Source organism: Syzygium oleosum, unplaced genomic scaffold, assembly GCF_021117445.2.
Source record: "Syzygium oleosum isolate NSW1041296 unplaced genomic scaffold, Sole_v2.1 Sole_v2.01, whole genome shotgun sequence".
NCBI lineage: Eukaryota > Viridiplantae > Streptophyta > Magnoliopsida > Myrtales > Myrtaceae > Syzygium > Syzygium oleosum.
Window position 1 is genome coordinate 17557223 of NW_026607485.1, and position 11815 is coordinate 17569037.

The window sequence follows — 11815 nt, forward strand, 5'->3', positions numbered from 1 at the left end:
AATGATAAGCTTCTATAAGAAACAAATTTTCATAAAGATGACAAATTTTCAAATGGATGACATCCATTGTAGCGTGCTGTCTATAAAAGGTTTCACAGAACGAACACAACAAAACAACAAAACAACAACCGTTCACACGACGGTGTACTTCTTCCCGAGCATATAACAAGATATTGATTTGAGGTTTTCTTGGAACCCACAAGACTCAATGGATTCTCAGTCTCAATCTCGTGGCCACATAGTGATGCTACCTTTCATGGCCCATGGCCATCTCATCCCCTTCCTCGCCCTCGCCCGTTGCATCTGCCGCCAAACCCCCTTTGTCGTCACTCTCGCCACCACTCCCCTTAACCTCCGGTACCTCCGCTCCACCATGACCCCCTCCGACGCAGACTCTGGAATCCGCCTCTATGAGCTCCCATTCTGCAGCTCCGACCACGGGTTGCCCCCCAGCACTGAGAACACCGAGAACTTGCTGCTCAATCAGATCGTGGTGCTTTGCCATTCATCTGTGTCTCTCGCTGCCCCCGTAGAACACCTTATCTCCGACATAATTACTGAAGAGGGCCGGCCACCTCTGTGCATGATCTCGGACGTGGTCTTTGGGTGGTCCGTGGACATCGCCAGGAGACTTGGGACGAAGAGCATCGCCTTCACCACATGCGGAGCATACGGCACTCTGGCCTACGTCTCCCTCTGGCTTCACCTCCCGCATCGCTCCACTGATGCTGAGGAGTTCTCGGTGCCCGGATTTCCTGAACGGTGTCGGTTCCACCGCTCTCAGCTCCACCGGTTCATCCGAGAGGCAGACGCTACCGGTGAGTGGTCCAAGTTCTTTCAGGTTCAGCTCAAGCTCTCTTTGGCCTCTGATGGTTGGTTGTGCAATTCATTTGAGGAAATTGAGCCTCTTGGGCTTGATCTCTTGAGGAAGTACTTGAGGCGCCCTGTTTGGGCCATTGGTCCACTAGTCCCTTCTCACATGCTTCGAAAATCATCACCAATCTCTGCCGACTCAACACTAAAATCCCTCCAAAAGCGTACGGGAAAAGATCTAGGAGTGTCCCTAGAGAAATGCCTAGACTTCCTCAATTCACATGGTCCAAACTCTGTTTTGTACATTTCCTTTGGTTCACAAAACACTATAAGTCCTTGCCAGATGATGCAATTAGCCTTTGGATTGGAATCAAGTGGCAAGCCTTTCATTTGGGTCATTAGGCCGCCGCTCGGTTTCGACATTAAAGGTGAGTTCCGACCTGAGTGGTTGCCACCAGGGTTCGAGGACCGAATGACCGGGAGCAAGCAGGGTTTGCTGGTGCGGAATTGGGCGCCACAATTGGAGATCCTCTCGCACGACTCGACGGGGGCATTCCTGAGCCACTGCGGGTGGAACTCAATCATGGAGAGCCTGAGCCAGGGGGTGCCGATCATTGGGTGGCCCATGGGGGCCGAGCAGGCATACAACGTCAAGATGATGGTCGAGGAGATGGGGGTTTGTGTGGAGCTTACTCGTGGGTACGAGAGCCAGATTGATGCTGAGAGAGTGAAGCAAGCGATCGAATTGGTGATGGAAGAGGAGGCAAAAGGAGGGGAGATGAAGAAGAGGGCCAGTGCAGCGATGCTGCAAATGAGAGAAGCTGTGAAAATAGGCAGTGATGATGAGAAGGGGTCTAGTGTCGAGGCCATGGATGAATTCGTGAGGACCATTTTGGGTGTCTCTACAAAGTATACATCCTCTTCCTCTTGAGTCAATCATCACTCAGAAAAGGTCTGTCAAATTATGAAGACAAAACTAGAAAATCGAGTCACTTAGCACATGTTAATCGACTCGGATAGATTCTACAGGTGACAGTCATGTCCTCAAGCCATAGAACCGAAGGATAAGGATTTTGCTCTTTCTTGAATGCAGCACTTTTCATTCAGGTATAATCCAACCTCTATGCTTTACAGTTCTGTCTTGAAATATTCCGCGTGTATTAAACAAGAAAATATTCTTCGCGTCTAATACTTACATCATGTGCCTGACAATATTTACGAAGTTTTGAGGTGCGATAACTTCCTATGTCATAATAATTCATATCTAAAACTGTCGCCGGAGAATCAGAAATAGCTTTAGCCAACATGAACCCTAAGTGAAAAATTCTCGTCTTGTCGTCAGATCGGCAAATGGAATGGATTTCTATTGACGTGTCCGCCATGAAACACATTCGGATTACAGCAACCAACCAAACTGCTAAGCTTTTCATGCTCCACTGCCACTCATTTTCTGAAACCTAATTCGGAGCAAACATAGCGGTCCAACATAATTGAAGTCCCAAAAATTACATTTACTTTGGTCCAAATTACATCTGCGTTGTGTAATTTCTACAGGTGATCCAGTTGAGTTACAACAAAATTATGTAACCATACAATCCGTCCAAAACTAATCCGACAATATCCAGGAAATTATGTCAAATGCAAAAATTGAGGAAAAGGACATCACAAGTGCCCGACGCTCACGTCAGTGCCACAACATTTTTGAGATCATTTGAGTGTCACTTTGTTAAAATCAATCATTTCAGTACCATCGGCGATGTGTGTAGCCGGAAAATCCAACGTGACAATATTTTAACATAAACCGTACGACGTAGCTCGCCGGGTAAGCGAAGTCGGCAAAATTAGTGCTAGAAGGTTCGTTTGGTTCATTTGTTTGCCCCAAATTAACAAGCGAACCTGCTAACGTTTCTCTGTGGCAGTGAACTCCACACATCTCCTGGAGGTGGGTGGGGGTTCTCTTCCGTCTCCTTCCTCTCGTATGTTGCAATTTCAATGTGCTTGAGCTTTCATGGAATCACCTCCTCCAATGTCCGATTCTCACACCACAACAACCACAGACTCAACTCCACTTCATCTCCGTTTCCAAACCCCACAAAGCCCTTGAAGCAGCCTCAACTCAAAGCTCTCGTCCCAGCCACTATACAAAGAATGGCAAGTTCTCCGACCTCGTCTGCGACATCGTGGCTTCACCCGCTGTCCTCCTCGTCCCGAAAGCAACAGATTGAAAGTCAAGATCGAGAGAGAGAGAGAGAGAGAGTTGTGTGTGATATTTGTTCCTTTTTTTGTTCCAAGGTCTTTAGTAAAGAAGATCAAGACCAAGACAAAGAAGGAGGAGGAGAAGAGAAGGTATTTTTTTGTTTTTGGTCTGGAGAAGAGAAGATAAATTGGTAAGTTAATTGGACCATTTACCTTGTCTTCTTGTCCTTTGTCCACATTGGACATCAAATTTTGTTTCGAAAGCCATGTAGGAAGTAAAATTTTATTAATAGGACGAATAGCGAGAGTTTACTGTCGAAGACATTTCAGTGATCGATTTTTCATCAATGTGGCACCCAAGTAATCCCCAAAAAAAAAAGAAGAGATTTGGCACTGACGTGAATGTCGTCTGAAAGTTATGACACTTGTTATGTCATTTTCCCATAAAAATTATGTCATATAATATATAAAAAAATCCCAAAACTTAAATCTAGACAATAATTTTGTCAACGATGCCCTTTTAAATTATTTAAGGGCACTGATGTAGATCTGTATTCTTTAGAATCCAAAGTGTATAAAGTTCAATATTTGTTCTGCCACTTTAGCAGATATGCTCAAGTTAACGTAATTTTTTATGATAAAGATATCGACTTTGAAAAGACAAATTCCGAACCCTGAACTCTCTTTGTTAATCTCATACACCTGGAATATTCTTAGACAAATTCGGGTGATCAAATGATCCAGACTGGAAATTATTTTCACATATGACCATAAAAACTTGTGCCATTCGTGCACTCGTCTTTTGAAATTTTCACTTTGTTCATTTGAGTTCTAAAATTTACAAAAACAAAAATTGCACGTAGAGAACTCTGTCAACTCAGTCAGCTTTCTTTGGATATAAAGTCCCTTGCGATAGTTTTTTTATGGTATTTGTTATATGCTGTTTGACACCACATAGGAAAAGCACTGAAAATTTAAGAAGAAAAGATTAAAAGTCAGAGAGAGGAAGGCACCGAACGAGGGTCGTCCAGCCTTCTTATGGTGGCGGCGAGCAAAGGGTCACATCACAAACCAAGATGACTGAACTAAATCAAAATGCAGTACAAACGACTCTCGCACGCAAAGGCTTAACTTGTCTGTTCTTTATACAGATGTAAAGACTCAGCTTATCAGCAGTGTTGAATTTGATCTCATGAAAAGATAATTCTTACACCACCATCCATGCATAGGCATTTGATGATGGGCAATATCAGATAGTCCGGCGCATTTCTTGGGTTGATTCGCCTATTTTTGTGAGTGTTTGAATGTATCATGCTTTCTTTCTTTTTGTATGTCCATTGCAGTAGATAAATTTATCGGCAAAAGCTACCAACAATCATAAATTATGCCCAATGTGACACATTTACCGTAAAATATTTTCAATGACACAAAAAATCCCAAACTTGTACCTGCATGATACATTTACCTTCCTTCAAAGTTCTGTCAATGAAATCCGTTAAAATCTGCCTACATAGACGCTAGAAAGCAAACATTGTTGACATGACATCTACATTAATTAAGTGAAATAATAACGACGTTGTTTTGGTTGAAAAATCACTTGACGGAACTTTGACAGGGGTAAATATGTTGCATAGATATAAGTTTGGAGTTTTTTACATCACAAAAAAAGGTTTCGAGTAAATGTATTACAATGGGCTTAACTTGGGATTTTTTATGTCATAAAAAAGTTTAAGGTAAATGTCTCACAGTGGGTAAATATGTTGCATAGATATAAGTTTGGGTTAATACCACGATTCCGTTAGTTTTTGTTGAATTTTACCTTTATTGAGTTAGATGTCATGTGGCAGTAGACAGGTATACCAGTTTCAGGTTTTACCCTTCCGTTTGTCACGGATTTACCAGTTTGTAATTATTCATGGTATTAATCCAATTTACCGGAGGGTATAAGTGTACCAGTTTGGGGTTTTTGGTAGTTAAAAATTAGTTTTTGGTAAATTTGTCACAAGTGTATCAATTTGTGATTTTTCGTGATATTAATTCTTTATCTTTTATCCTTTTTATTTTTCCAATAAACACATCCACTTATATACGAGTTCTATTTATCAATTGACATGCGTACGGTGACCACATATCGTTATTTAAACTCATAAGTAGTTGATAGATTAAGGGCTCTTGTTGAAATGAATCTTTCAATCTCCATAAAATAGTATAAAGTTTAATTATGTCAACACTAACGCGTTGTATATAAGGAGAAAAGAGGATCGAAGGATGGGGAGAGATCTTGACTTTAATTCCTAAGGAGAATAAAGGATCGAAGGAAATGGATGGAAGACACTACGGGAGGATGGAGTTCCCGAGTTCAAAATTTTCGAGACTTTTTATTTACCTTTGAATCAAATTGGCACAATCTAATCTTAGACCAAATGTGAATCTTTACGTAAGGTAGAGTGTTATGACATTTAAATAGTAAAATATATTTTTCTGTAACAATTAACAATCTACTTATAAAAAGTGATGTGGGTGTTTCAAACCGTTTTCATCGAATTTCATCTTTTTTCATAGCTCTATTTACTACACCGCCCAAACCCACGTCGGAGGGTTAGGAAGAACGACCATTTTTGAGCTGCCAGTTCAAGTTTATCCACCCAAAACAAAATAGTAAAGACACAAAGGGCAACGCAATCGCCTATCTTGCCACAATTCGTTCACAAAATAACATGTCCGACGAGATTGCCGAAAAAGGGAAAATGTAAAAGGACAGAATGTCTTGGCCATAGTGGCAGTGTTCAAGTGGATGACAACCATTGGACTTTTGCAGTCCGTGATAGCTTTCCCGAAAAGGAACAAAACCAAGCACAACAATGAATACAATCCAATCATGAACCGCACAATCAAAACTCTTCGTACTTTTTGAGCATGTAACAACACCACATTGAGTTGAGGTTTTCTTAGAAGCAACAAGACCCGATGGATGATTCTCGATCTCCATCTCATGGCCGCATAGTGATGCTACCTTTCATGACACATGGCCATCTCATCCCCTTCCTCGCCCTCGCCCACCGTATACGCTGCCAAACCCCATTTGTCATCACTCTCGCCACCACTCCCCTGAATCTCCGGTACCTCCGCTCCACCATGTCCACCTCCGACGCCGACTCCGGAATCGGCTTCCTTGTGCTCCCGTTCCGCAGCTCCGACCACAGGTTGCCCCCCAACACCGAGAACACCGAGAACTTGCTGCCCAATCAGATCATGGCTCTTTCCCACTCATCTGCGTCCCTCGCTGCTCCTGTAGAGCGCCTCATCTCCGACATAACCACAGAAGTGGGCCGGCCACCTCTTTGCGTGATCTCGGACGTGTTCTTCGGGTGGTCCGTGAGCATTGCCAGGAGGCTTGGGACAAAGAGCATCGCCTTCACCACAGGCAGCGCATATGGCACTCTGGCCTATATCTCCCTCTGGCTTCACTTCCCACACCGCTCGACTGATGCTGAGGAGTTCGCAGTGCCCGGATTTCCCGAACGGTGCCGGTTCCACCGCTCTCAGCTCCACCAATTCATTCGAGAGACAGACGCTACCGATGAGTGGTCCAAGTTCTTTCAGGTTCAGCTCAAAGCTTTCTTTGGCCTCCAATGGGTGGTTTTGCAATTCAGTTGAGGAAATTGAACCTCTCGGGTCAGATCTCCTGAAAAAGTACTTGAAGCTCCCTGTTTGGGCCATTGGTCCACTTCTCCCTTCTCACATGCTACAAAAATCATCACCAATCTCTCCCAACTCAAGATTGAAATCCCTCCAAAAGCATACGGGAAAAGCTCTTGGAGTGTCCCTAGAGAAATGCGGAGACTTCCTCAATTCACATCGTCCAAACTCTGTTTTGTACATTTCCTTTGGTTCACAAAACACTATAAGTGCTAGCCAGATGATGCAGTTAGCCATTGGGTTGGAATCAAGTGGCAAGCCTTCATTTGGGTCATTAGGCCACCGCTTGGTTTCGATATTAAAGGTGAATTCCGACCCGAGTGGCTGCCACCAGGGTTCGAGGACCGAATGACCGGGAGCAAGCAGGGCTTGCCGGTGTGGAATTGGGCGCCACAATTGGAGATCCTCTTGCACGGCTCGACAGGGGCATTCCTGAGCCACTGCGAATGGAACTCAATCATGGAGAGCCTGAGTCAGGGGGTGCCCATCGTGGGGTGGCCGATGGCAGCTGAGCAGGCGTACGATGCCAAGATGATGGTCGAGGAGACGGGGGTGTGCGTGGAGCTTACGCGCGGGTTCGAGAGCCGGATCGAAGCCGAGGAAGTGAAGCAGGTGATCAAAATGGTGATGGACGAGGAGGGAAAAGGAGGGGAGATGAAGAAGAGGGCCAATGCAGTGATGCGACAAATGAGGGAAGCTGTGAAAGAAGGCAGTGATGATGAGAAGGGGTCTGGTGTCAAGGCCATGGATGAATTCGTGACGACCATATTGGGTGACTCCACAAACGGTGCATCCTCCTCGTCCCTGAGTCCATCATCGCTAAAAAAGAATGGTCAAATTATAAGACAGCTAAAAATTCTGGCACATGTTAACCACTAGGATAGATTCCATAGGTCACAATCAAGTCCTCAAGCAATAAAACAGAAGAATTGGGACTATGCTCTCTTTTCCTGAGCACACCTCTTTTTCCTGAGTACAATGTAACCTCTACACTTAATAGTTATGTCATGAAATATTCCGTGTATATTGAACAAGAATATATTCTGCAAGTCTAATACTTACATTATGTGTCCGACAATATTTATGATATTTTGAGGTGCAACAATTTCAAATGTCATGTCGTAAAAATTCATATCCTAAACTGTTGTCGGAAGTCTAAAAATAGTGCTGGCGGTGACATTGAAAATGTTAATATACTCTGCTCCTACTCTACTCTAAAAGGAACACTGCTCCTACTTACTCTACTTCTCTTCTCTTCTCTCGTCTACCTTATTCTTCTCCAGAGTCACTCCACCTTAACGTTCGGAAGGGCATATGTGTTCCTGCAAATATATTAAAAATGGAAAAGAGGAAGAAAATAGAAGGGAAGAAATAAAAGAGCAAGAGCACCACTATTAGACCCTTTCACGTGCACGAATCCGCCGGCATCGAGAGTCTCTCTCATTTGTTCAACCTCCAGATTCATCATTTCTCCATCAGTAGGGACCGGGCCATTAACTTTGACCCTCTTAAGCCTATAGGGCCGTTGATAAATCTCGAATAAAGCCATTAAAGCTTCTATTTCTTGGAGAGAATGCACCACGACAGTCTTTTGGTAGAGGACTCTACAGCCTTAGAAGAGATAAGCTTCATTAGCAGCAATATAGGCTTGTGTTGACACCAAAATAAGAATCGGCATAGACTCTGAGTCGGCTTTAATGCCGAATCTGGTGTATAATGGAAATCAACCATCTTCCGAAATACGTTTGGATAAAATTCGGAAACATGCTAGGAAGCAAGCGTGAATGGCATTATATCCCGAATTCGGTAATTGGTGAAGATCGGGATATTTACCGAAACATGGAAAGTCATAGTTCGGGAGTTTGTAAAAAAAAGGAGCGTTGGACCCATTATGCCTCGGGACGTTGACTCTTTCCCGAAATTCGGAAAGTCTATACTTTGGGAATATACCGAAATTACAGAAAATCGGTAAAGATGAATCACGGCCCAGCCACGTGAATCATGATAGCAGGAAGTTATGAGCAAAAAGCGGAGATAGTGAGCACGAGCAGATCGTGGGGAGTTACTTGTCCAAATTTGAAGTCGTCCCAGCGGTTGAGATCAAGTTTTGGCGGACAATGAAATTGGAAAACGTGGTTAGATAAGGCAGTTATTGGAAGCGCCAAGATTCAAAGTTTGAAAACAAAGAAGTAACCGACAAGCAGTTACAGGATATGAGGAGATACAAATACTCAGAAGAAAGAAGGAGGAAGAAGGATCAACAACAATGCAAAAACACTCAAGCTTATCTGCACTTTAGTTTCCTCTGTACCTTTACTTCCTGCATTTACAACTTCCTGCAACTTTAGTTAACTTTCAAGTCCTTTACAGCTTTCATAGGAGTATTATAACGTAGCTTGGAACTTTGTTGATCTCAGATCCATTTTCAATCCATTCGATTTCTATCCGTTCCATATAATCCTGTGCTACACTCTGTTTTTTGCCACAACTCTCCTAGAAATCAAGCCACAGAACCTATCTTAATAAAAACTGAAAATTAAAGTTTCGGTGAAAGGTATTCCTCGTCGTGAAACAAGCGAACATCTTTTTGGCACGCCCAGTGGGACTCACGTGGTAAGATTTGGAGAAATGGTGAGAACTAGGCAATCTGAAGGAATACCGGTGGGTAACGTCAACAATCCAGATGATGGAGCACGTTCTGAGCACTCCGCGGCTAATCAAGTAGAGGAGAATGCTGACATTCCTCGGCAATTAACTGAAAAACAAGCCCACGCGTTGGCACTAGATAACACCTTGGTAGCCACAATGAAAAGGATGTTTGAGGAACAGCAGAACGAGCTTACCAACCATATGGTGTGACATGTGACAGATGTGATAAAGCCCATGGTGATCAATGCTATAAATGAGGTAATATCGCGTCCCAGTTCATCTTCTCAAATTCCACCATTTTACGTAAATCCTCTTGGGACAACATCTTTTTCACCAACATCGGGACCTCCTCATGTTGGATATAACGGTAATGGGGGATCAAATTCGCAACCTCCTGTCAGAATTATACCAAGGCCAGAGAATCCTATGTGACATTCTGAAATCTGACCCACTTGAGATTTATGAAATGGATGGTTTTATGAACGTACTTGTAGTTAGATCTCGCCCGGAACTGGTCATTTCTGGGATACTAACCGTTAGGGAAAAGCTAATTAGGGATTTAAATTCGCGCGACCAAAGAACTCGATCGTGAACCGACTTTCGACCATGAAAATTGTCGAGGTGACATTTTGAGCCAATGAAGGCCGATCCAAGGATAGTTAGGGACCAGTTCGCCGCTATCATATTAGTGGATCGCGGGTGATTCCGCTTGACCACGGAATGAATCGACGAATGGCCCTGAATTTATACCAAACGATCGTGCCCGTCGGAACTAGCGATCGATCCTCGCAATTAAGTGGCAACCGAAGTCGTCCTGACCCGAGTAAACTTGTACGTGGCATGATTCAGTAACGGCCATGGGTCAAATGTGCGAATTTCCCCAAAAGCGACCCGTTAGTCTGAGATACGCGCAAGTTACGTTATTTAGAACTTAGTCATTAATTAGAGACCGAGTTGGGCATTGGAAATTTAGAAAGTCACGATAGATCATTTGGACGATGTTGTCATTTGCTCGGTTAGCCTCGGATTTGCCCGAGTCCTTCAGAAAAATCGAATTTCGGCGAGAAATGGAAAATGACCGTTTTACCCCGGGAGGTTTGTTAAGGCCAAGTGTATTTGGGGAAGGGCATTTTGATCATTTCGCCCTAGCCTTAGAAATAGAAATTTTTGGACAATTTTGCCCTTGGACTTTTTGTGAAATCCGCAAATTGCCCTTGAATATTTTGGAAAAGATTCGATTCGGACCGTTGATCTTAAGATAAGATCGAATCTAGGCCGTTGATTTGGATGGTGAGAGAGGGGCATGATGGTCTTTTGGCATTTCAATCATTGGCCTTGGACTATTTAGTCCAAATTTCTTCTCTCTCTCCTCACTCTCTCCCTCCCACTTTCGGCTCACTCTCTCTCCCCCTCCTCCCGATCGAACCAGCCACTCCCTCCCTTCACCATGACCGGTCGCCGTCCAGCTGGATCAGCCGCTCGCCGGAGCTGCTGCACGCCGGAACAGCCGCTCGCCTAGCCGAGCCGCTTACCCCACCGTCCCTTTCTCTCACCTGTTCTGCCTCACCGAACCACCATCACCATCATCCTCATCTTGTCCTGTTCAGCCGCCGTCCGTCCAAGTCGCCGTGCAGTCGCCACCGCCGCCGCCGAGCCGTTCGCCGTCGCCGCTCACTGCCGTGAGGCCACCGGCCTGCCGCCCCATTCCACTCTAGCCAAGCCAGCCTAGAGTTCGTGTAAGTCGTCCCCTAAACCCTATTTAGGATGTCGGGTATCGATAAACACGATTAGGGGTTAAATCGGATTAATTAGTATCGGTTTAGGGGTTAATTGGGGCCGTTTAGGGGTTATGTTGGTATATTGATTTGGAGATTGATATGGACTGATTTGAGGCTGAATTTGTGAGGTTTCGGGGCTGAAGTGATGCCGGATTGAATGCTGGAAATTGGGACTCGTATTGACGAGCATATGGTTCGATTTAAGGGCAAATGGTGTCGGTTTGGTGCGTTGTATGGTGGCTGGATTTGTAATGCTTGTTATGACTTGAAATGAGTTAGAAATGCCGAATTTGTGTTCACGATATTGGCTGTGATTGTGAGCCCGTTAGTGGTCTTGTATGTTTGTTGAACCGTGAGCTGATTGATTGAAATGTAGACCGTTTTATGCACGCGTGGGCTGAATTGAATTGATTGTCAATCGGCCGTGTTTGGGTGTTTATTGAGCTTGAGAAATGTGTGTGGTTTGGTGCGTGCATGGGCCAAGTGTGATTGGCCAGTACATTGGCATGTTGGTGTCAAGCAGTTGAACGAGTGAGAAATCGCGTGTGGTGCGGTAAGTGTGGTTATGGAAATCCCTGAGGCAATACCATTACGCAGGGAATTGATCCGTCCTGAGGCGGTACCACTACGCGGGACGATGCCCGGTATTACCGGAGGACGGCCAACCTGAGGCGGTACCA

At 44.4% G+C, this 11815-nt stretch overlaps 1 protein-coding gene and 1 pseudogene across 1 annotated transcript; both read left to right on the top strand.

Annotated features, from left to right (window-relative positions):
- The first annotated feature begins 114 nt into the window (after positions 1-114).
- On the top strand, positions 115-1926 carry LOC115681087 (crocetin glucosyltransferase 3-like). The gene has a single exon (XM_030604931.2). It carries the CDS (start codon positions 209-211, stop codon positions 1742-1744), a length of 1536 nt encoding a protein of 511 aa, XP_030460791.1. The 5' UTR covers positions 115-208; the 3' UTR covers positions 1745-1926.
- Positions 1927-5957: 4031 nt separating this feature from the next.
- On the top strand, positions 5958-7620 carry LOC115681091 (crocetin glucosyltransferase 3-like; annotated as a pseudogene).
- Positions 7621-11815: the final 4195 nt, after the last annotated feature.

Excerpts from the sequence above, each read along its gene's own strand:
- LOC115681087 (XM_030604931.2), top strand. The coding sequence starts at position 209 with ATGGATTCTCAGTCTCAATCTCGTGGCCACATAGTGATGCTACCTTTC.